General features: G+C 38.8%; 1 protein-coding gene across 1 annotated transcript in view; it reads right to left on the minus strand.

Annotated features, from left to right (window-relative positions):
- The window catches only part of ush2a (Usher syndrome 2A (autosomal recessive, mild)), a 217,029-nt gene that overhangs the window by 179,864 nt on the left and 11,364 nt on the right, over nucleotides 1-25,801 (minus strand). The window contains exons 6-10 of the mRNA XM_039614175.1: nucleotides 8,399-8,534; nucleotides 4,339-4,402; nucleotides 3,507-3,608; nucleotides 3,172-3,361; nucleotides 1,339-1,553 (exon numbers count right to left, since the gene is read on the minus strand). Coding sequence (XP_039470109.1) covers nucleotides 1,339-1,553; nucleotides 3,172-3,361; nucleotides 3,507-3,608; nucleotides 4,339-4,402; nucleotides 8,399-8,534 — 707 coding nt within the window. The remainder of the gene's footprint in view (nucleotides 1-1,338; nucleotides 1,554-3,171; nucleotides 3,362-3,506; nucleotides 3,609-4,338; nucleotides 4,403-8,398; nucleotides 8,535-25,801) is intronic.

The raw sequence follows: 25,801 nt of genomic DNA on the forward strand, positions 1-25,801 counted from the left end.
TTATCTAAACTGACTAAGGCATGTCTAAATGTTTCCAGCCAAACACTCCAATGGACTCAGATGTTTTGTAAGATTAATTCAATCTAGCATGATAAAAGCATACTAGATTAAACAACATAGATATATACATATTTAAACCGATCTCATGCGAAACTTTGTAATATGAATAACTCTGCCAGAAAAGGTTGTATGTGATATAATTTGCCAAGTCAAGTAAAAAAACAAGTAATGGCCACAGAAGCTGTGATCTATTCATGCTTGTTCTGTCTAATGCCAACTAAGCCCCAGATACAAGAAGCTATGCCAAGATTTAGTCCGACTGTGTATGTTAGACTATGTTCCAAGTCTAGTTGTACATCTACTGCCAACTGAGAGCGTGTGAGACATGTATACAAACATGTATTTTTATATGTGTTTGTATTTCTTAATATAGTAATCTAGCCCAGCCAGCAATTTCCTGTGCACTAGGAAAAATGCCCCAAAATAGGAATGGCTGAGTTTATTTTTAATGCATGAATTTAAATTTACTACATGTGTATTATTCAACAAGATATCTGCTGTATTTATCAAGCTCTTAATAAAAGAAATGGAACTAAATGTGATGTAACCCAGTAAATATGTGTCTATGCTCTTTCATTCTTCAGGGACCAACACTACTACGTGGTTAGTCCTTGAAAAATTATGTAAGCGCTTATAATGCTGTTGACCCTATTCATGATTTTGGGTTTCTATTACATCATTTCCTGTTTCATTTTGAAATTAGTTAAACTGTTGTCAGTTTTACTTCCTGTATTTGTTAATTTTCCTTTCTTTATGACTATGTGCCAGGCCCTCAATAGTCTCACCTGTGTTGTCCTTCACACCTGTTTTCAATTAGCCAATCACACGGCCATGTATATATATCTCTCCTATGTTGCACTTCTGATTTGCTACAGTGTCTTGCACTTTTTGTTAATGGTTTTTTTTACCTCATTTGTTGGGTTCTCCTTGTATATGACCTTTTAGACTGTTTAATTGACTGCTTTTTGCCTGCCCCTATGGATTATTTTCTATGTTGACTGATCTCTTGGATATGATCAGATCCTACTTTTGAATTACAGATTTACATTTTTGGACTTTTATTCTGCCTCCTGGTGTCCTGTGTCCCTTTACCTCTGTGAAGGGACACAATTACGATGGTTCAGAAGGTTTTCAAAGGGTTTTATGGGGAGTGGGCAGTACAATTAATTCCACTTCAGTTATCAACATCTAAAAATTCTACATCTAAAAGTAGATATTGAGCTTTCCTGTAAAAACCTCTCCTTATAGTAAACAATATGAACTTTTCATCCAACCTACCTGGACAGCTGCAAGCAGTTGACTGAGTCTGGTCTTAGTAAAGGCCCGTTGTTCTCCATTTCAAACACACTGCAGTTTCTGGCCATATACTGCCAGTCCAGCCATGGCTGCTCTGTGTTGGTGTTATTCTCAGTGTCTGTGAGGTCAGCCTTTCTTCTCTGGATCACAACTGACTCAGGCATGAAGCCACTAAACTGAACAATAACATAAAATACCTGAAGGAGAGAGGTGTAAGAGTTGACGTGAACAGAATACGACTTGGAACACCAGTTCACTTGTAGACTTTAATACAGTTGAAAGCATTTAGCAAAGCTTACCATGGTGAAGCCTCAGTTTTTGCCAAAAAAAATCTGTCATCTTGCACTGTGCTATATTAAAAGGTATAACTAATTTTCTGCCTTTTCACAGATAACAAATGAAACACTAAAAGGCATTAGTCAGGTGCTTTGTTGCATCGTGTTTAACAAATGTTAATAATTACATTTTTTGTGATTTGCGCACTGAAAGGGAAATCCAGCTAAATACAAATACATCTGAGCAAGTGGTTAGCAAACCTCAAAAAAAGCAGCCTGACACGGTAAAGTCATTCATTCTACTCCCTCTACTGTTCTTCTCCTCCCACTGGGGCATACCATCAGACACTAAGATATCAAAGCTACCCCAGTACACCACAGGAAAATGCCAGTTTGCTGATGCAACATGGAACTCAACAACCCATGCTCACATAAGAATATAATCCGTATCTGTGTTCAAATTAAAACAATGCAATTTTGTTCAAAGTCGTTATTGAGTTTCCAATATGAACAATCTAAATTATAATTAAGAACTTTAGCAGAAAATAGACAGCCATCACTTCCACCTTTTCAAAAAGACACCCAGAAGTAGTCTCTTATCACATATAAACCATGTGTGTGCCTGTGTGTACAGTAGGTGTGTCTCTCTTTAAGTGTTATCTAGAACTACAGAGTGGGTTGGGACACTGGGTTACACAGTAGGGAGTGGACTAAGCCACCACTACGGCACAATCCCCACACCCACCCCACTTACTAACATAAATACTTGAAACCTCAGAGAGTGGCTTTTATCTAGGGACTTGAGTTGGGCAACCACATCAGGACAGCTCCCAAAATCCTGCCCACACTCACATACACAGTTCAGAGAGAAGAGGAATTAGTCTTTTGACAACCCCAGCGTTGACAGCGCCAAAATCTAGCAGTCTTCTTCTCTTTCTCCCTCTCTGCCCCTCTGTGTGTGTATGTGTGTGTGCGTGGCATTGAAGAGCTTAGACAGAACTGTCCACTGCACACACACAGGTGCAAGTGCAGATACATACTGTGGTGTTTGAATTGCAGCTTTTCAAATTTATACTAGACAACAATGGAATTAAGTTGACTGTTCAATCAAAATCATTTCTTATAAGGTGATCACATTACTTAAAATACGTTTACAGTAAACCTGATGCACCTATCCAATACTTTTGCTGTGCCTGATGAAAATTATTGAATGAATTAGCCTCTCAGTGCAGCCAGACAGCAGATATCTGTGCCCAAGGCACTCACTACAGTTTGACTATCAATACAAATAAATTAAATTGGTCTTAAACTACAAAAGAAAAACATTTGGTACCAGGCCTATAGATTCTGTACAGGCAGATGTCTGTACAGTCTTTGTCATAGTTGCTGCAAAAGTACAGTAACACAGGAAAAATAAGGGAAACTCTCAAAAACAGTCTCATGTTTGCCAAATGAAGCCAAAATTACAAATAAATTACAATATTTAAATTGGATGTTTCTTAAAACATAGTGGGCTCATGGCTGAAATGAGGTGCATTACCTGGTACTGTCCATTAGCCAAATCCACTGTAATAGTGACTCCTTCATCCAGTTCCTGTGCAGTCATGATCTTAGATACCCATGTGGTGCCCATGTCCTGATCGTTGATATAACTTAGTGGATGGGCATTAAGGTTCAGTCTTAAGACTCTGTCATTGGTGGTGTCCTCAACCGCATTGGGGATACAATATCTGTTAACGGTAGCATAATATAAAACTAGTGTTTTAGATAGAGGAAAACTAATTTATTATTAGTTTTGGTATTACAAAGTAACTCCAGCTACAATATTCAGTATTGAAAAAATGTACAGAGTAAATAAAAACTGTGATACTGTACCTCTCAATTAGAGGGTGCACCCTTGGGTGAGTGGAAGGACATCGACACTCAGACTGGACATGGAGCTCAGGGAGGACTCCTGAATACAGCTCTACTATTTCCCTGGTAAAGGAGGAAACTATACATAAAACCTAAATTCTGAACACAGAATATCATTGCATGCAGAATAAACTGGGGATATGAAAAAAGAAGAAAACAACCAAAATTTAAACCAAAATATAAGTTAGTTATTGGTTAACTGCATTCTTTATTAAATTGTGTTAAATTAAACTATATAACTGCTTTATATATAAACTTAGGGCTGTAAAACAAAAATCTGATGGATTTCCATTTTAAGATAAAATCTCAAAGCACCTGTTAATGTCCTTTTGACTAAACATTTAGCTTAAACTGGTTAATCAAAGCCATAATTTGAAACGTCAGCCTTTTGTTTAGTGCATCTCTAATCTTGTCAGCTCCTTGCTGTGTGGAGTACATCACTGGTAACCAAAAGACTAATTGCTTTGTATTGAATTCTCAGGAAAATCCTCTGGAAGCAGTATGGATTTTAAGAAGCAATGATAAGCCCCCTCCTTATTTCATTTTAACACTTTATGATACTTCTCCTACCTTGTTATGTTAATCTGTTCAGTATTTGTGTATTTCTTACGATTTCTAAATCTTTTTTTCTTTATTCAGTCTCTAAACAGACATTGACTGCTTTTCGTATGTGCTATAGTTTATGGCTCTTTTCCTAAACACTAATTTTCGGTGGTCATTTTATGACTCCTCCCTCCTTCTTTCCCACTAGCCAGTCATTACCTGTCTCTCAGCTTCCTTCTGTCCAACTCACCTGTTAGTCAAAGTGGTAGGATAAAATCTAAAGTCCTGCATTCGTCCAATGAACTGATTAGACCCTGGAGAGATGAAAGGGGAGTAGGAAATGACATAAAGAAGGTGTTAATGGGTTTGCACTGAAGGCACTAAGTGAGAGGATTTCACAGTATTTAGTAGATTATCTTATCAGGTTCTTGATACCAGCTAAGTGAGGCTGCCCACAGCTGCTTATAATGGCCAAGTTCACAGTACAAGCCAAACTACATCTGCCAGAGTCTTTACGTGTCTCCACTAGAGAGCAGCAAGGATTCTAAAGCTTAAGCATGGCTTTAATGGGTTAATGACTGTTTACTCTAAACTGGACACTCTTTGTATGAACCTGCTGTGGAAACGTCAAATATGTCATTTGTAAAAAGGGTTGGTAAAAAAAACCCCCTTACATATATAATAAAAAAACTGTTATCTAGAAGCAGTTGCTGCCTTTTTTGTTAAGTAGCCTTAAGAGCATGTATCCAGGCCTTTTATAATAATTCCCTTTAGTTTAATATATGAAGATCACCATTAACTGCAACAATGCAGCAGCTCTTCCGCTATGATATGCATGTTTTATTTTACAACTGATTTTAAAGGTACTTCAATCAGCGCAATGTAAAACTAAGTGGCAATTATATATAAAATATAAATTTTATAATAAAATGTATGACACAATTCCTGCAGGTAGCTGTAGTGATTGTGGTGGCAGAGTGAGGAGTACAAAAAACAAGCATTTGCTAGCCAGCTGTCTCACCTTTCAGTTCTACTGCTCAGTAGTTAATTATGGTCAAAATCATAGACTGCATCAAAAAAGAAAAACTTTACTTTGTATTGCTACTTTTTTTCATCACAGAGTCCAGACTGACTGCTGGAGTGACTCATCATAACCTCTGGAGACACAATGTGGTATTACGAGGATGTTTGGAAATAAATGTTGCATATTGCACCTTGCATTATTTTCTGAACTATAAAAAACAGGATATTTGGAAGGCCATAAAGTTGTAAATGACAAATTAATTTAATTAGGTTAAAAAAAATAGTACTTTTAAACAATAAATGTTCATAAATAGAGAAAACAAAAATTTTAAGTTCCCAGTCACTTAGACTAGGAGATGTGAGTACTTTTAATGTGAGTACAACTGTTGTTACTGTTCTTCCCAGCTTATTTAAAGCTGATCTGCTCATGAAACAGGAAGAGACCATGTCCAAATCAGGTAGATCACATGTGCAACGCTAATAACGCTCCACAAACGTAGCGACGGATACTGGTTTGCCACCAGAAAGCTTTCAAGTTTGAAGCAGCAACAGGAGGAAAACTTAAATTAATGGTTTAAGTAAACAGAAAGAAGTCAGCAAACAGTAAACTGTGGCTCATATTGGAAAGTACAAACACAGGAACACAGTGATCTGAAGTTTAGTTTCACACAGAGAGATTCAGCAGAAACAACAAAGGAGTTTTCTCGTTGTTTTCTTTACTGTCTACAGCAAAGAAAGACATGATTTTAGCTGCCAATGACACAGATTAGCAGAAAGGACCATCACAGGTTGGCTGCAGATAGCACTATTACTGAGCAGAACTTCACTGCTTATCTCCTGCATATGGCTCAAGACCATAGAAAAACCCTATAGTTGAAGGAGGAAATCTTATCAACAGAGAGACTGGAACTAAATTCACTGCAAATTTAAAGCTCACACATTGCTATATTTAACACATTCTATCAGAACTATCAGCAAAACAAACATTTTATCTCATGCAAATAGTTAAAAAATTGTGGACACAGCCTCTCAAGCTTCAAAGTGTCTTTAACAAGCATAGATATGCTGGAGTACATCAAACACACATGGACATACTGGACTGAACACCAAAGACAAAATCAAACACATAAGCACAGTAAAGTTCCAACACATCATCTTCTCCATACATAACCATACATATGTGACAATGTTGGACAGAACATAAGAAGATGAAATCTGTCCAAAAAAGAAGGCTGGAGTCTTTTAGTATCCAACCCACTTTTGTCTGGTTCGACAATAACTCTTAGAAGATGGATAACGTCTCTAAACATCAACAGAACCCCTGCCATGTCTAGCTTTGCCTGTGAAAGTGTCTGTGTGTAAATGCTTGTGTGTGTGTATTTGTATTTGCTGCTGAGAGAGGCTTTGGTGTGTTTGGCCCAACCACAGTATTGTGTGTTTGAGTGTGTGTGCTTTGGGAGGGTGCATGTGCATGTAAAACAGAAGGAAAGTGAGGAAGTGTTATGGGATGTAAGTGTGTTAGATCAGTGTGTGGTTGTGCAGCCTTAGGCTTTGGCTCAGGATTTCTTTAGCGTGTGGAAATGGGATTATGCCTTCCTCTGAAAAGCACTCTCCCTATTGTTACTGGGATGATGCAAGGTATAAGCCTTAATTCTCTCTTCTCTGTGTAGGTCTCTCTCTTCTTTCTGTGTGTTTTACTACCTGACAGCCATTTCTCTTCTTATTCTTTGTTTTTATGGTATTACAACTGATGGCAGTTTAATAACGGGCCGTAACAGGTATGTGTTTTTTTTTTCTCTTTTTCTCTCTGTCTTTTAATAGAGTAGATTAACGCATCAATTATCATATTTACTAGTTTTCTTAGTCCATAATTTCTTACTGGTTAAATAACAGTGAAAGCCATGGCTACAGCGATACCAGCCAGTGTTAAATACTACAAGTCCCAGGATACCGAACACAGCAAACATTCCTTAACCAGCTTACAGCAGTTTGTCATCATTCCCTTTTCCAATACATGCACACAGTAGAAAGCAGCAACCAAGCAAGTTAAAACTTTTTTTTTTATGTTTAGATTAGAACCAGATTTAGGACTGAAACTTGTTAGAACTAATACTTAAAATACATATTGATATCAACATTATGTAAACATAATGATACTTGTTAGTTAGTTAGTTAACCCGACCCAAAATTCTTGATAAGGAAAGTAGTAAGATTCACTGTTATTATAAAAACCTTATCTTATAAAAATAAGGTAATTAGCTGATGTAAATATGCTGAATGAAAAATGCTGACCCTGAACAGTGAGGAAAACCTTGGTTTGGTTTCATGAAAATCTTAGGGATTACAAGGATTTATGATAAAGATTTTCAGTACCATATGGACACATGTTATTCACACCACTGCACCACGTTAGCTTCCTAAAGTTATTAATAATGTGTCATTAACAGCTGATTCAGGACATTCTTGACAAGTGATCACACTTCCTTAACAACATTTGAGTTGGTAGTTGGCCTTTAAAGATCTTTTCGCTGTACTTACAGTTTTCGGTTAGTACTTTCCCATCCAAAAACAGACGTAGCTGTTAATCAATACATCTGATCAGTATTTACATAATCAATCCACTGATCAGAATTCCAGACACAGCCTCTGGGTTCAACAACCCTTCTCCCTCTCCGTCTACCACACGCACAATGTCTCTCACTCTCTCTCACTCCCCCAAGCCAATCACTTGCATTGATCATCCTCTCTGTTGTGATCTTCAGCTGATCAGCTGCTACCTGCTGTGAACTACGGATCAATGACTGATAAACGAAGAGAAAAACACTCGTTTATCACCCTGGAGATGAACGGATATCATTTTTCTCTCAATTTCTCTGCTATTGACTGTGAGACAGCTCGCAGGCACTACGAATCAATCACAGATGTGTAGTTGAAGCAGGATAAAGGCTCGGAGGAAAATAAAGGTGAAGTAGTCATTGACACCATATTAAGATATACTGACATGATAAACTAAGAAGTAATTTTTCTCTTCTTGGACTGAAAAAAAAAAAAACAGATGGTGGTACCGGCTCAGATAATAAAGGTGAAGCTTATTCTTTATTCTTAAAGCAGTGTTTTTACAGTTTGGACATCATAGACATATAAAACAACACAACAGAGGAAGTAAAGCATCTAAACCATCTGGCTGTAATGCGGTGCTGAAGTAAAGCAATTTATCAAAAGCATTTTATGAAAATTTATTTAAAAAAAATCAAAATACTTAAAAAAAAAATAACAGTCATATTTACCCTTAGAGCTGAGTCCCACCCACATGTCACCATCCTCATTGACATCAGAAAGCCTGGTGGTCAGTTGTTGTGTGTCAAATGGTGTTCCATCCTCTTCGAGGCCATCCAGGAAAAGACTTGCATGTCTGTCATGGATCTGGAATTTCCATCAAAGGGAGATACATATATCCTTGATGAGCAGGATGACATCATTCTTTATATTCACCTTGTATGTTTACAGCTCTGTACAATGAACTGTGTATATGAGGGGTTTCAAACCTAATTGAGTTGTGGGCCACTGCTGGCACTGTCATCTCATTTGAGGGCTACTTTAGTGTTCAAGTAGTACAAAAAACAAAAAAACAAACAAACAAGAAAGCAACCACAAATGTTTCTGAAAATGTAGTGTTGTGTTTGTTTAAATTTCATTTGTTGTAGAACATGACAAAACTGCAAATCTGAGACCCCTGGTGTATATTAACTAGGGTAGTGTCACAAAAATGTCAAAAGTGTCACAAAACTGTGACTAGTACGCTACACTGACTCGAATAACTGAGTTATACTTAAAAAAATAAAAAACACTTCTACTTTTCAGAGTAGCTTGAGGATTTGATTGAGAAATGAAAAGTGACTGATGTTTTAAAATAATGTCTATGTATATTTTACACCAAGCTTTATATATAGGACAGTGCAAAAGTGATCACATTATAAGTGAAAGTTTTATTGCAGACCATTAAGGGAGTGGCCAGAAGGGCATATGCAGCTGTACAGACCTAGCAGCAGGTAACTACTGTAACACACAGCATCTTAGAAAGCGGCAGCTGCTCTGTGTTCGCCTGTGCATCTTTGTGCAAAAGTGTGTGCAAACACCATCAGTGCATATCTATGCGCGTGTGTGTGTGACTACGTGTGTGTGAATTATACATACGGCTAATCTTCCAGCTCATTTCCCCAGTAGCAGAAAGTGCCTCAGGCTAAACTGCCTCAGCTGCAAATTAGCTTTCTGTTTGACCAAAAATCTCCTCTCCACTCCTTTCCCCTCTCCTTTCCTGATCTGCTGCATGAATATTAAAAACTGCACAGCAGACAACACCGTCAAAGCAGGACCAGTTCCCTTTCACATCAAACCCAGGCCAAAAGAAAGATACTTCCAAAAGAGGGACATCACCCCCCCATCCCCTCCTCACACTCACACACACACCCACCCCTCTTCTCCCGCTCACCAAAAAAACTTTAATGTGTCCTGTCCCACTTTCTCCCTTTACTGCAATCTCCAAATCCTGTGTTTGGGAAACACACTGTGGGACCACTGATAAACGTGACGGTCTCTGTCTTACTAGAGCCCTCCTTCTCCTGTTTCATCTTTCTCGTCTCTTCCACTCTGGTCCTCCTTGCTTTGTCCTTTCTCCTCTTCATGAGGTCATTTGATTCCTTCACCTTTTTTTCAGTTTTTCAGTCTCCTCACCTCATTTTCATTTTCTCCATTTTCTACCCTTTTTCCAAAACCATTTTTACTTTCTCTTCTCTCTCACTTGATGACTTCCTCCTCTCATCTCCCTTCCTGTCTCTTCCCCTCATGTTTATCTTGCCCCGTCGTTCTCACTTGTTGTCAGCTCTTTAGGGAAGTTGAAAAGGTGTGAGGAGAGAAATAAGTCCAAGTCAAAAAACGCCTTTAGGGGATGAAGGCAGGCCCAGACAAGTGTCTGCCTCTCAGAGGATAGTTAAGACACCCAGACAGACACTTTCATGATAGCTGATTGAAGACTGGCAAACGCATGAGAGCACAAGAGAGAGCGCAGGAGAGTAAGGGAGTGGAAAAAAGAGACGGGGGGAAGAGAAAGAAAAGTCTGAGCGTGGCTGTAAGAGAGGAAGCTAGAAGAAGGGCCCTCTTTAGGAATCTCTAAGCCAGAGCTGTGTTGCTCTTGGGATGATGTGAGGCAGTTGTCAGGCCTGATGTAAATGAATCCTGAAGCGCTTCATCCTCCTTAGCCGCCATGCGCCCTTTTGAAACACAGCCAACTCCCCTTTGTTAGCTTTCACAAACACTTTTTCTCCATTTTTCCCTTCCCTGCCCATCTGTATTTTTACCTCATCCTTTCCTCCACCTCTCTTCGTCTCTTTTAGCCAGTGTAACTTCAGAGTTCTTTCAGCATATGGGGTAAACAGAAAAAGGACTTCTTGAATTCTTGTGTTGATAACTAGTCTCATTTGGACTGTGTCCAGAAGAAAGATGCATTTGAAACTCTACCTGTCCTCTTTCTATTACACAGAGGACAAGCACCATAAGGTATTGCCACTACTTGCATATCCATTTATACAGTGTAATCCACAAGTAGCAGCCACTATTTTTAGTTAATTATGTATTTACAAGAATAGCAATTGCCTGATTTGGCACCTCACTGTAACTGAATGTCCCAGGGTTATACTGTATAACAATTTATTCAACAAAGCAACTAACCAATTTTTCGACTATAACAATTAATTAATTGTAAAATGGTTACAAAGACTGGTTGAAAAGATAACTATGGTTTTTTTCCCCCCTATCCTGCAAACTCAAACTGCCACATTGAGATCAAAGCTTAAACTGTAAAGATATATGATTTCAGCAAGTTTCAGTCCTAAACTAAACTGAGTATTAAAACTCAAACTCTGCACCAACTGTGGTCCATGCCACTACTTATAGCTGCAGAAGCATCATTAGTTTCTGGCCTGTATACCTTCAGTGTGAAAACTACTTCTCCTGCTACACTGATCAAAATGCCACAGTTAATGTTAGATGACAATTAAACTATAATAAAACAGAAACAGCACCTTTTCTTTATTTATTCTTATTTTACATCGTATTATCCCCATTTTCACTGCAGTGGTAAAACTGATGGCCTTAAAGGATTTCCAAGTACTATATTTCCCCTAAAACATATATCAAAGAGTTCTATAGCTCTTTAGTCTGACTTTCATAATTTACATTTATTAAATAGTTTTTTTTAACAGTGATATTTATTTTTTGTCCTCTTTGGGAGTTTTAAGCGCCCTTTCATGGTGCAAAACTCACCCCACTGGCAACAGTACCACCTAAGCCTTTCTAAAAGCCCAGAAACACCCTGAGTGGAAAGCTTTTAGTGATCTGTATACTGGCATTTTGACTAAAGCTCTTCTCGATTTTCACACTCCTGCCAAGCCATGGGTCAGTACACAGTGTGGACAGCAGTGTTTCTCCTAAGCCAAATTCGTTCGTAGCTGTGGGCCACAAAAGTAAAGGCAGTTAAGAAAGTATCAGTAAAAAACATCTCAAAGTTGCTATTCTGGTAATATAAAAACATTACCCATTGTAAATAATTCTTATTTTATATCAATATAATACCTGCAACCAATACCAAACATAAGGATCAGCAAAAAAAGTTTTTTAAAAAGTGAGCTGTAAAATATTCATTACATCACATCCACATGCATTCAAATGATATTACCTGTTTAACCTGCTATTTCTTTCTTTCTTTGTTAATTGAATAAATTAGTAGCATCTCAGACTGTGTGCACCCCTGCTGGTATGGTTCAACTTCTGCAGGGAGGTGGAGGTGGGAGGCATGATAAAAAAAAAAGGTTTAAAACCCTTGTTTAAATGTAAAATTATCAGCAATGTATTGAAACATGTCCCTTTGAAATATATACACTGCACATATTCCATATTTAATGCTGTATTTGTCATTCTCTTGGTGCTGTATTTGTCATTAATGCTTATTGGCAATAAATCTTTTACCACTTGAAAGCCTGTTTATTTTTCCCTTAAGTGGTGCCACATATGTAAGGAAAATGCATTTGTGCAATGAGCAGCAGAGTTGAGTAAAAAAAAAACAACAACTTGTCAACTCTTCTCTGCCAATGCCAAACAGCATATTCTGCTATTTTGGTGTCACTGGATTGGATGACTGGATGTCTCAGAGGAACAAGACATATTGGAAATTTAACATACGGGGGCCTCAGCAGCATGTAGAAGAACCATCACTCTGGCACAAACAGCACACCCAAGCTGATCCCACAAGTGTTCACTAGGGCTGAGGTCAAGACTGTGGAGATATGGGAGTGTCACTGATTGCAGAATTTCATCTTGATATCTCTCTGCACTGAGAATGCTTCCAATGATGACAACCCCTGTTTTTCCAGTGAGGTAGATGCTTCCTAACACCACCACATTGCCTCCACCAAGCTTGGTACCCTATCAGTGGAGCAATCAGGGTCTTCTCCACACTTTGACCTTATGATCCAACTGTCATAGGATATGGAATATATATGGAATATGGATTCATTGCTGAACAGCACTAATAAGGCACCTGATTTTCATCACCTGGGGTACCAGAAGCCAGAAGCCAACAGCAAAATAAGATGATATGTTTGGCATTGGCAGTTTTCATGGGTGCAACCCACACACTCAACTCTGCTAGTCAACCCACAAATGCATTTTCCTTACAAATGTGACACCATTTAGGGGGAAAATAAACAGGCTTTCAAATGGTATAGGATTTATTGCCAAGAAGTATTGGTACAACAAAGAAATAATAAACGAAAAACCAATTTCCTTAATTTTATATAAACTTTACATTTTTAGATGATTATATACTCAAAATGGTGTTACAAATAGACAGCTGTCACGGATTAAAGGTTTAGCTCCTCACGATACAGAAACCATGAGCAAAACGGCAGAATTTTGAAGTCTATTATATCTTCCTAGGACTGTGCTCTTTTGGACAGAGATCTCAGATGTTGTCCTAGGATCTGCTAGAGCCTCTCGTCTAGCTTGGGGGTCATGCACCAAGTGCTCCAATTACCCCTGGGACCACTATTGCCTTCACCCTCCACATCTTCTCAAGTTCTTCTCTCGGGCCTTGGTATTTTTCAAGCTTCTTGTGTTTCTTCTTCCTGATGTTGCTATCCATCACAGTATAGCTATATTTATCACTACTTGGCACAGATGTTCCGGCCACTTGGTTATGGCGTTCCATGTATGCCTTGCCTGCTACCATCTTGTACCCTGCTGTTATGTGCCGGATTGACTCTGGGGCATCTTTACACAGCCTGCACCTGGGGTCTTGCCTGGTGGGACACACCCCAGGCTCTAACAATCTTGTGCCGAGAGCTTGTTCCTCTGCTGCCATGATTAGTGCCTCTGTGCTGTCTTTCAGTCCAGCTTTGTCCAGCTACTGGTAGGATTTCTGAATGTCAGACACTTCTTCTATCTGCCGGTGATACACACTGTAGAGGGGCCTATCCTTCCATGATGGTTCTTCTCCTTGCTCTTCTTCTTTCTCTGGTTTCGTCTGCCTCAGGTATCCACTAAGCACATGGTCAGTTGTGGCCATCTTCCTGATGTAATCATGGATATTTGTTGTCTCATCCTGGACAGTGGTTCTGACACTCACCAATCCTCGACCTCCCTCCTTTTGCTTAGCATACAGTCTCAGGGTGCTGGATTTGGGGCTATACCCTCCATGCATGTTCAGAAGCTTTTTTTGGCTTGATGTTGGTGGCTTCTATCTCCTCCTGTTGTCAGCAGGACATCTGCTCAGGGCGTAGATCTTGTTCTTCCCATTCAGCTGACTCTTCAGGACATGCCTGACCCTTTGCAGGTATTTGGTGGTTGTGGATTCGCTAGTGGCTTCTTCATCATTCCTATTTACCTGTGGGATTTTCAGGTACTTGTAGCTATCCTTGATATCTGCAATTTTCCCTTCTGGTAGTTCATTCCCCTCAGTTCTGACGGCCTTCCCTCTCTTTGTTACCATCCAATTATACTTCTCCAGTCCAAATGACATTCTGATGTCATTGCTATATATCCTAGTTGTGTGGATGAGTGAATCCATGTCTCGTTCACTTCTGGCATACTGCTTGATGGCATCCATATAGAGGAGGTGGTTGACAATTGCTCCATTCTGTAGTAGGTATCCGTAGTCTTGCAAATGCTCTCACTGAAGGGATTCAGGCCTATACAGAAGAGCAGTGGAGACGGAGCATCTCCTTGGTAGATCCCACACATGATGGTGCAATTGGCTTGAAGTTGGCCTCTAGTGTTGTTTGTCACATCCCTATTGAGTTTCTGATGAAAGTTCTTAGGGTCCTGTTGATCTTGTATAGTTCTAGGCATTCCATCCATGTGAGGGGAATTAAGTCATAGGATTTCTTATAGTCAATCCAGTCAGTGAACAGGTTGGTGGTGGTCTTGCAATCTCGAGCGACTGCTCTGTCTACCAGTAGCTGTTTTTTTGCCCCTCTGTTATTCCTGCCAATTCCAGTTACTTGCCCTACTCGTGTATTGACCCATGTGCCTGTTCATCTTAGCCGCTATGATGCCTGACAGGAGCTTCCATGTGGTATGAGGCAGGTTATTGGCCAGTAGTTGGATGGGCCCACTCCCTTCTGGGGATCAGGACTGTCCGGCTGTCAGTTAGCCATTCTGGGTGTCTGTCGTTGATTAGCAGCTGGTTAATTTGTACTGCCAGATGCTCATGGAGTGCAGTCAGTTTTTTCAGCCAATAGGTGTGAATCATGTTAGGCCTGGTGCTGTCCAATTCTTTATACTGGGGACCCTTTCTTGGATGTTTGCCACTGTGATGGTTACTGGGCCATGTTCAAGGAGGTTGCTGTGGTCTGCTCCTAGCTCCACTAGCTAGCACTGAGCATTGCAGTTATGGGTTGCATCCTTTTTCCAGATGCTCTTCTAGTATTACTCCATCTCCAGCCTTGGTGCGGCTGTTCTCATGTTGTTCCCCTGCCACTGAGAGTACACCCTAGATGGTTCAGTAAAGTACAGCTTGTTTATTCTCCTGCTTTCTGTCTCTTAGGTATACCTTTTCAATTGGCTGGCCAAGGCTGTGAGTCTTTGCTTGGCAGTTTCCAAGGCCTCAGATATGGGCAGCTTACTGTACTTCTTAGGCACCTTCTTCATCGCACCTTTCTGTAGCTCCGATAGTTGGCTAATTTCCCTCCGTGCTACTTTGGCCTCTAGTCTCCTTCTCCATGTAGGACACTGCTCCTTGTGGCTGTTCATCTTCCAGCCAAGCCTCTCTGTGAGGACTGCTGTTGTGGTATAGATCAGCTGGTTGGTTTGGGGGATGGTCACAGTAGGGATTTTAAGTATTGCTGCATTCACATCTTTTAGTAGACCTTCAGAGGGTACTTCATGTAGTCTTGGTAATCCGCTACAGAGAGTCTAGGTTTCCAGCTTCACCATGATCCTATTTTTCAGGTCAGCAGCCCTTCCTTGCCATAGCATATATATATATATATATATATATATATATATATATATATATATATATATATATATATATATATATATATAGTTATTATTATAAAAGAGAACATGTATTTGATGCTAACAACCCTAAAAGTAAGTATGAATCATCATAAGTATGATGATTCATAAAAGAAGGTATTTAAGAGAGAAATCTATTTTACTGCTGTCAGTTTATTCTATTAACAACTAGAGGAATGCTAAGCTTTATGCAGAGCTTAGCGTGACAGTACACATGAGCACATGGGTGTTTGAATGCAAGTTTTTCACAGACACTAGTTAATATACATGGCACTGTTGCTGTTTGACCTTTCTCACACAGAATCCCACCTTACCCCTCTCCCACATTTTGCACTTCCCTCCCATCAACTCTTTTGCTCTCATCAGTCTTTATACCTTAAATCTTTACTTTTTACCCTGATCTCTCCACCCTGCTCACTTGAATTATACTCTCCTGGCTTTTCTTTTTGTTTCTTGGACAATCCAATCATGTTGCTTAGCTTATGCTTCACTGTCTCCTCCTCTTCTACCTCATCCTCTTCTTTCTACCTCCTCTAATCCCTGACTCCCTGCCATAGCCCCCACACATCCTACTTCACCAGGGTCTCTTCCCCCTGCATCTCTCCTCTGGGCTATGTTGCCCTGTGACTGACTGACATGCCACTCACTGATAACACACCTCATTCCACAGCCAGTGAAGCTGTCAATGGGGGGATAAAGACAGAGGCATAAAGAATAAAGACAGCGAGAATGACATAAAAAACAAAATGAGAGAAAGAGAAATAACAAGAGATATTATGAGTTTGGAGTGAAGGGTTTAGTGAATGAGAGAACAATACTGTTGTTGACTGGAGAAAAGTAGCGGGCGAGAATAAGTGACACATAAAAGGAGATGTTTTGTAAAGTATATCAAGGCATCATCAGAAAGAAGATGTATGTGGCAAAATTATTCTTAATATTAAGAAGGAAAAAAGGGAGGAAGGAAGGAATAAGCAACTGAAATGACAAAGAATAAAATAAACTGGTGTGAATATGGAAGAGTAATGGGAATGATTAGAGCACATGTAATATGGTTGCAAAAGTAGGAGTCCCAGTAACCCCAGTGGTGAAAATATTTCGCATAAGATACTACGATTCAAGTCAGTTCCCACTCTCCTCATTTTCTTTCTGAATGCTATCAAATGTCATATAAAAAGAAAAAAATATATAACTATTGCTATTTATAGCTAAGTCTTATTTAAACATTCCTAGTAATAGTAATAGTTTTTAAATGATTAGAAACTAATGACGGTTTATGATGGTTTTGAGTCACCATCAGTTAAACAGAATCAAGTTCAATATAACATAATGCTTGGGTACTGTCAAAATTCTATAGTTGAGCATCATGTAAAAGACGAGACAAAAAAGGAAAAGACCAAAAAACTAGGGGCACAGAGAGGAAGAGCAGTTGGGTCAGGTCAACAAAGACGAAGAAGAAGATGAAATTGGAAAAAAAAACTCCACCAAAGGTGACTTTAAAATTGTCAAATTCAAAGTAATGTTTTCACATTACCATGAAAATGTATTGATTCTATATATTATATGGAGATAGCAGCCAGAGATGTCTCTCTGCAGAAGCGAGAGCTCCTAAGAGCTCACTTAATCAAAATCCGATTACTTGATTGGATCCAGCTGGCTAACTTACAATTAAGCTTAAGACAGTAGTTGTTCATGTTTTCATTTGAACAAAAAGGACCAAGGCCTTGTCATGGCGTTGTGTGCTTAGATGCTCTCAGATCTCTTTCTTAACTTAATATTTTGGAAACAGATTAATTCCATATTCCAAGCTATCCCTGTTCTCACTCTTCACAAGCAAAACAAGCAAAGTGAAATCAGTAAGTGGATTTTGACTTTGTGTGTCATCAGCATGTCACTTTTGCATCTTCAGGCACATTTTCACCTTTCCTCTCTCTCCATTTCTCTCAGTCCGTCTCTTCTGTTATCACCCTCCCTCTCCTTGTTATTCACTCTCCAATCCTCTCCCACCCTCTTTAGTCCCATCTCCCCCCTCTATACTTGCCCTTACTCACTATGAACTGTTAGCAGCTCTGATGTACGGCCAATATTCTCTCTATCATATTAGCACGGCTGAAGTGTGTAAAAGAAGAGATAGGAAAAGAAGGAGAGAAGGAAAAGAGAGAGAGAGAGAAAGGATGGGGAGGAGACACATTTGTTCTACTCATCTCAGCGCTAAAAGATACAATTACCTCTCACAGCATATTATCCATGTTTTATACCATCCCAGGGCCCCATGCCTTTGCCTTGCCGCGCTCACCCCATGTAAGGCCCATATTTTAACACTAGCTATGACAGTTTATTTAAGAAAAGAAAATTGTCCCCAGGGAGATGGAGAGTGAGAGAGGGAGAGACTGTGTGTGAGTAAAATGAGAGGGAAAGAGGGAAGGGCAAAGAAGGTGGAGAGGGAAGACAATGAAAGGGGGAGAGAATGAGAGATAGATGAGGTAGTGAGAGAGAATGAGAAAGGGAGGAAAAGAAAATTATCTTCTGGTAAAAAAAAAGACAAAGAGGAAAAAAGAGAGAGAGGGTGACACACCAACCTTTTAATAAAGACCATAAGTCTCAGACTTTTTCTTTCAGAGCAAAAAGCAAAGTGGATCGCTTTAACAAAAAACATTCACGAGAACATACTGAGAATTTACTCTGTAAAAATGGAGAGATGCTGAAATGAGACAAATCAAAGACATTTTTCCTCAAAATAGTCTGTTCAATGCAGTTTTTTCTTGTTTTATCAAAAATTTAAAAAAAGAAATGAATAAATTCTTGCTTGTTTATATTTAGCCCAGTTAGAGACTAAATAAAGAAGATATTCTTGTTTTCGCTGAGAAGGCATGGATGCACCAGTGAATTGTGACCAGGTTAGGTTTGGGCCATGTTGAGCTTGAAATCCAACACATTATCTCTTATTCGGAATATACCTCTACTAACTGCTTCCTCTCCCTGCTAGTTGTGACACCAAGATGATGGTGCAAGAGCGCAGATACAGAACCAGACTAAAATGTAAGAAAGTTGAAGATAATCATAGCAGATAGCTGCCCCTCTCCGAGCCTCGTTCTGCTGGAGGTTTCTAGCTGTTAAAAGGGAGCTTTTCCTTCTCACCATTGCAAAGAGCTTGCTAATACGCGGTTGCTTGATTGTTAAGGTTTTCTCCAGAATACTGTAGGGTCTTTACTTTTCAGTAAAGAATACTTTGACTATTGTTGTGATTTGGCGCTATACCGATAAACCTGAATTTAATAAAACCGAATTAAACCAACAGCTCCTTTTGCTCTAACAAGGTTGAAAAGTTCTGAAGTTTTTTTTCTTTTCTTTTTTAAAATCTAAAGCACCTTGCAGAACCCTAGCCGGATGCATTTTTAGCTCTCATATCTCCAAGCTCCAATGGGAATGAAACCTCTAACCCTGCCTCTATTAATGCCTTGCTCTCACCACTAAGCTGGACCACACTACACACCAACTTAAACCACTGATGTTCAATAAGTTAATTAATTTCAGGCTAAAAAAATCTACAGTGGGCATGCACACACACACCTTTCTCTCTTTCTCTCTATGTAATTGATGCCAGTCTTGTGCCCTTTTGCCTCCAGTGCCAGCAGGCAGAGGGCTACCATAGAGGTGTCCACTTCACCCCTGCATAACAACCTTGCCTCACCTTCACACACATACAGACAAGTACACATAAATGCATGTAATCTGGTGCACGCAAACACATGCAGAGAGCATACAAAAGGGTGCGTAAAACGCTCCCTTGCATGTACACATAATGTATGCTTATGCAAAGTATAAACACACACACAAAGTAACCTTCAGTGCGTATCTCTATCTTTCTCTACCATTCTAGGTGGTACAGAGACAAAACCAAAACCAGGAGAAGCAAATTGGACAGAGTGCAGTGAATCTGCTTGTATCTATATGACATGTAAGGCCTCCTACACACAAAAAAAACTTTTAACGTCTACATTTATTTTAAGCGCATAATATTAACTAACATTATAAAGGATTTTTTTTATTAAATCAGATTTAAATACAAAGCATATTTAAAAAAAACAGCAGATTTTGCCCAAAGTCCTGCATTATCAGATGTTTAAAAGGAGAAATTCTATTCATTCTGAAAAATATATAGCACTTTGAATTTGATGTCAGCAACCCACATTTCACAAAAGTTTAGAAAGAGGTGTGCTCATCACTAAGTCAAATCAAATCTTCTGTCAGCAACACTTCAAGAATTTGGAAATGGACTAACTGGCCAGCAGAAAGTGTTCCCCATTCTGCTTCGATATAGTTTTTGTTGGTCAAAAGTTTAGGGCTTCCTTCACTGTACCTTTTATACCCTCATCATGTCTTCCTTTCAACAAATGAAGTATGTTTTCCATGGCACTAAACAACCATCCCCACAGGAAGTGATTTGCTCATCTCGAATCGCTTTGTAGTTGACAGCTGGTTACTAGCAGACATTCCAGGCTCTGGCTGAGTAGGTTATCCTCAAATGTATTTGCCATCCTGTCTTATGCCAACTGACAGCTTTCTGTAATGTTATTGGCAGTCACTTCAACCCCCTCACCATGAAGGTGAGAAAATGGTTATTTTGCCCAGCTATGATTTAAGTCACTGAATGGCACTTTTTTTTTGGTCTCTGCTCACTACGTTGTCACTTCCTGTGTTGATGTCCTTAAGACTCCCAATCAGATTTCAGGAAATTTGACAAAAAAAAACAAAAAAACAGCTGAGCTAACTTTATCTAATCAGTTAGCATCACAGCTAAAGACTGCAGAAAGAGATTTTCGTTGTTTAGAAAATTTTATTTAAATGTTTAGTAATAAATATCAATTGAAAAAGAGTTTTGACCAAAGGTTTATTGTGCCCCCCCCCCCCAAAAAAAAAACTATTTTCAGGAAAAAATTACTTTCATATTCATATTGCTATATACTTACAAAGTCTAATTATAATAATAAATAGCCTTATATAGCATTATTGTCACTTTGACCTTCAGCTCAATCTACTGACCTTGAAGGAGAGATCAGAGGTCAAATCAAGTCAAGTGGCTTTATTGTCATTCCAACCATGTGCAGCGGTACAGTATACAGTGAAACGAGACAACCTTCCTCCAAGACCATAATGCTACATATAACATATAACAGACAATCAACACAGGACTACATAAATTGCAATGTGCAAAAACTGCACATTACTTTAAAGTATCATGTGACATGATACTTTTTATATGTTGACAATACACACCACACAATTATGTAAGAATCATAATTTCAAAGTTATAATGCTATCAACTGTCGATCAATAAATAATTAAGTTAATCTTGCAGACCTTGGTGGATATAAGACAAATTTTAATAGAATGTTACATGAACCAAACTTTTATCAGAATTCATGTAAGATTTTTCATGCTATCACGTTTACAGACGGAAAGACGTGCATGCAAATGCTGCCAAACGCATCACCTGCTTGGTGAAGGTAATAAAGGTGGGTGTCTCAAAAGATAGAGATGCAAAGACTGTGGTGTTAACAGGCGAGTTAGTTCAAAATAGTAGCTCCCTGCCAAGTCTACACCAGTCCATATACACACATACACACAGGCCAGAGTCTAATTGCGCGTGAAAACATTCATTAAGGGTATTATGGCATGCAGTAGAAGTTTTAGCAGCCAAAGTGTCTAAGAGCAGATTAGTGAAACAGATGAGCTGTCACAGTCCTTAGAGCAAATTGGAGAGCAATGGGAACAACTAGTTCACTCCCTGCAATAAATACATTGATACAGATGTGTGTCTGCATGTGTGTCCTTGTAATCCTGACTGGGCCTTACCTTAGAATGACACCCAGACACATACTGACTTGTCATTTTTTCTTAACTTGTTAGTTTCCCCACTTTTTTTCCTCTGTCTTTATGGCTGGGACTGTCTAAGTATATGTTGAGCCAATGTGTACATCCTCTTCTTTCATATATTACTATATTTAATAGCAAGAAATTAAAGTTTCCAGTGTGACTGGTTGTCCATGCCAGGAAGGACAAGAGTTCACAATTTTAATATTATTGGTATCTGATTTATCTCACAATTCTTCTTCATCATGCTCACCTACTACTGAATTTCCCACACGACTTAGGGCACTGGGACATAAATTTGATGAACTTCAATCATTCATTTAGCATTTGTTCACATTAAGGAAGGTTAATTGTCTAAAAGCATTTTAAAAAATCGTTTTCTCTCTTGCAACCCAAATCAACCTACAGACGATGTAAATTATTTAAAAAATATGGCTCAAAGTATTCATTGTTCATGGGATAAACTGCCTTTCCAAAACAATCCAAGTAAGCCCAGTAAGGCTAAGGTGCTACAGGCCAAAAAGATAAAAAGATAAATAATTGCTATGTATTGTTTTCTCTGTAAACATTTACTTGTAATGTCTACATAAAGAATCACATCCATCAATCCATGCATTCATTTTCTTCTGCTTATCCTCATCAGGGTTGAGGGGGGTTCAGTGCCACAGGGCTACCATAGGGCATGAGGTGGGGTACACTTTGGACAGATCGGTAGTATCAGGGCAGAATCAGATCCTTTTTTTTTTTTCTATTCATTGTTGAAATATGTCCCACCACTCACCATTGCTCACCACAATATGAATCTGTAGGTGTGATGAGCAGTTTTCTCTCTCTGTGTGAACAGAGTTTTAAGAGATATGGTTATTCATAAATAAGGCCAACCAACCCAAGCATACACTGTGGAGTAATTACCGAATGCCTTCGTGTTCCTAATTAATGTTATTGCACCTTGATAAACAGGGCCTATGTTCTTTGGCTCCCAAGATGATGCATTCATGTACAAAATGCCCTAATTTCTATCAATCATAAACAGAAATGCAGCATAAAAAAGCCTCTCCATGTAGGACCCAAATTTAGGCTTTAGCTCTTTAACAAGCCCTTTAAAGAGAGGTTTAAAGGAAAGACTTTACTTAGAACAAATTCAGTGGGTTTTAAAAGCCACTTCCCCGGATTTCCAAACTCAGTTGACTTTGTTCTCACTTAACGTAAGCTTAGACCATGCAGAGATTGCTGAAAAACATGAAAGCACTCTGAAGCTAGAACAAAACCTGTGTCTGAGTAGGAGCAATTAAAAACTGTGTCATCAGTATAACAACATTTTATCATATAAAGATAACACTTGCAGACTTCCTAACACTGAACACAGAAATGTTGCATTTACAACAAGCAACAGCGATAACTCAGTAAACAAAAAACACAATTTATGGTGCACGAGTAACATTTCCAGATTTTGAAGACAAGTGCATTTTCTCAAGATCTCAGTTCCTACAGTAGACCCACCTCTAGAATGACATAATGTATTTACACAAAAGTTAAGTAAAAAGCTCCATGACACTAATAATTCATTTAAGTTTGACATTGTGACACTTAAAATAAAACAAAAGACCAACCATACCAAATTATTCTTATACACAGATCAGTCAGTGTGAGACTAGTTGTACTGAACTCTTCATCCACAGCTGTAGAGCAGATGCTTTTCTGTGGACAACTATCAATTATTAGTATATCCTGCAAAAAGTCACTGAAAGGTGAGTCCAATGGTAGACTGACTTTACAGCTATCACTTAACTACACTGAGCCACATCCCTGCTTCCCCCATTTCTCTTCCTCTGTCATTCCCTCCCTCCCCCAGGCAACATTTTCCTCCGCTATTCTCTACATCGTTACCATAATCAGATAAGACAACTACCTAGGGAGCACCGGCATCCCTACAGCACCTTGCTCCTGGCACCCGTGTGTGTGTGTGTGTGAATTGCTCCTGGCGCTTGGAAACCCGCATTCCTTTTGACTGTCTTTTTTGGTGTTTTGATCTTTACAAACCGACAGATGACGGGTGTGAGTGTGAGGTGTGTGTGTGTGTGTGTGTGTGTGTGTGTGTGTGTGTGTGTGTGTGTGTGTGTGTGTGTGTGTGTGTGTGTGTGTACTATATGTGTATAGGAAAGGTTTATAAATTACAGAGTTCCTTCATACGGTAATATCTGTATTGTAGCTGACAGACTGCTACAAATTACCGCTGAATTGCGAGTATGTGTCTGTGTAGCAAGCGAGTAGATAAGAGTGTGTGTGTGCAGGAGAACAGGGGTATGCGAATGGTGTTTAAGTGTCAAGTATGATTATGTTATTCTTCTGAATGGTCAAAGCAGATCACATCACCATACCATTAAACAAAAGGCAGACTGATTCACAGAGAATTCACAAAAACAAACGCATACAAAGTTTTGAAACACCTTCAAGGTGCACCAACGTAACAGTTGGTGGAGTTTTATTAGATTAACAAATGACTCAGATTATTTCATTATAGATTTGAAAAAATAAAATACATTTTAGAATCTGAAAATTAACTGGTATCTGTAGTCTGGTCTCAGTTAGAGAATAATTTCAGCACAGCTCCTGCATCCAGTAATCTACCTTTCTCAACTGCACACCAGTTCAATATCCCATTCCTGACTTTTTCACCACTACAATAATTATTTATCTTTTATCAAACTACAGTTCTCTTTATTCAATCATCATTTACACATAGCTTGCTCTGACTAAAACTGTAGCAACCTTCATATCAAAAGATGCATATGAGGCACAGTAACAGGCACAGGATTTTACACTGATTTGTATGAGGGTCAAAACGATTTCTTCAGCACTTCTAGGCATAAATGGTCATATTTTTTTTTCTTTTTATCCCATACACCCCAAAACTCACCATATGATGAATAAAACCAATTTAGGAAAAGTCATGAAATATGAGATGATGGATTTTCTTTTAACAAAGTTGCATAATTTTAAAATACCAAAGGAGTCGAAGTAACCCCTTTGGCATTTCTAGTGTTAAATCTTTTATAATTTTATTTGAAACTGGAGACTGGACTTGAGACTGGACCTGAGTATTATCCTGTTTTATTCTCTAATACTTTAAGCTGTACATGGTCCCCTCCACTTTTATATTTTAAGCCATTTGTGTTTACTTTAGATACAACCTCATTATACCTGCCATGTGCTTCATCATAAAACCCTTTTCAGCATTTTTCGGCGTGCGATCATTTACAGTAAAATCTAGGCTCGAAGTGCTGAGTTTACATAGAAAGGTGACCACGGTAGATTTTTCTCAATTGTTAACAGTTATGGTGTCTTATGGCATAGAATTGTGGTTTACACATTTGCCTTACGAGTGAGAGCTCCCTGGTTCAATCCTGGGAGGAGACACAAATCCTTGGGAGTAACCATCTGAAATCTGCTAAGAAATATGTGGAGCTGCCTGTATTACAGTGTACATTTTAGGAAATCCTCAAGTCTCAGGAAAACATTGTCAGACCATAAACAAAAAAGCATGTTCCATTGAAAAACCCATCAGACTTTTGACAAAACGTTATCAGACAATATGGTCTTAGAACAAATGCCATCAGACTAAAAGGTCTCCGATAAAAGTGCCTCAGAGAGAAGCTTCCTGCAGTTGACACTGTTATCAGATCAGGGCCTGCATCCTTCAAAGGACTGGTCTAAGTAGGCCAGGTAATGCAAAGGAAGGACCTGCGAAGACTAGCTGGCTGTTAAATTGGACCGAGCCTACAATGCACCTCTTGTTGCCTAATAACCGCAATGGTAGCAGCTACAGCCATGGCCTGAGTCCCTTTAGCCAACAGTAATATTAACTTTAGCTAGTAAACTAGTTTTCTAGAGTAGCTCATGAAACTAGTCTCGTTTCATTTTGACGGTACAAATATAATAGGTCTTACGTTATATTATATATACTTTTATACATTAAAAAATTATCAGTGGTGGAATTTAACTCTGTCTCAAATATTACATTTTAGTTCAAATTTAAGGTATTTATTTCTATTTCATATCACTATACCTGTACGACTGTCTGAAAGCTTTAGTTAGTTATATTAAAGGGCAATATCACAGTAACAGCTAAAAGTAGACTAAAAAGATGTGATTCTTTTGTAGATTTCAAATAAAATGAAATGTAAACTGACGTAGTAAATATTCTTATGGATGAGAAGTTGCAATATCATAATTTTCTTAAGATTTTAAAG

This window comes from Oreochromis aureus, linkage group 1 (assembly GCF_013358895.1).
Source record: "Oreochromis aureus strain Israel breed Guangdong linkage group 1, ZZ_aureus, whole genome shotgun sequence".
Classification (NCBI taxonomy): Eukaryota; Metazoa; Chordata; class Actinopteri; order Cichliformes; family Cichlidae; genus Oreochromis; species Oreochromis aureus.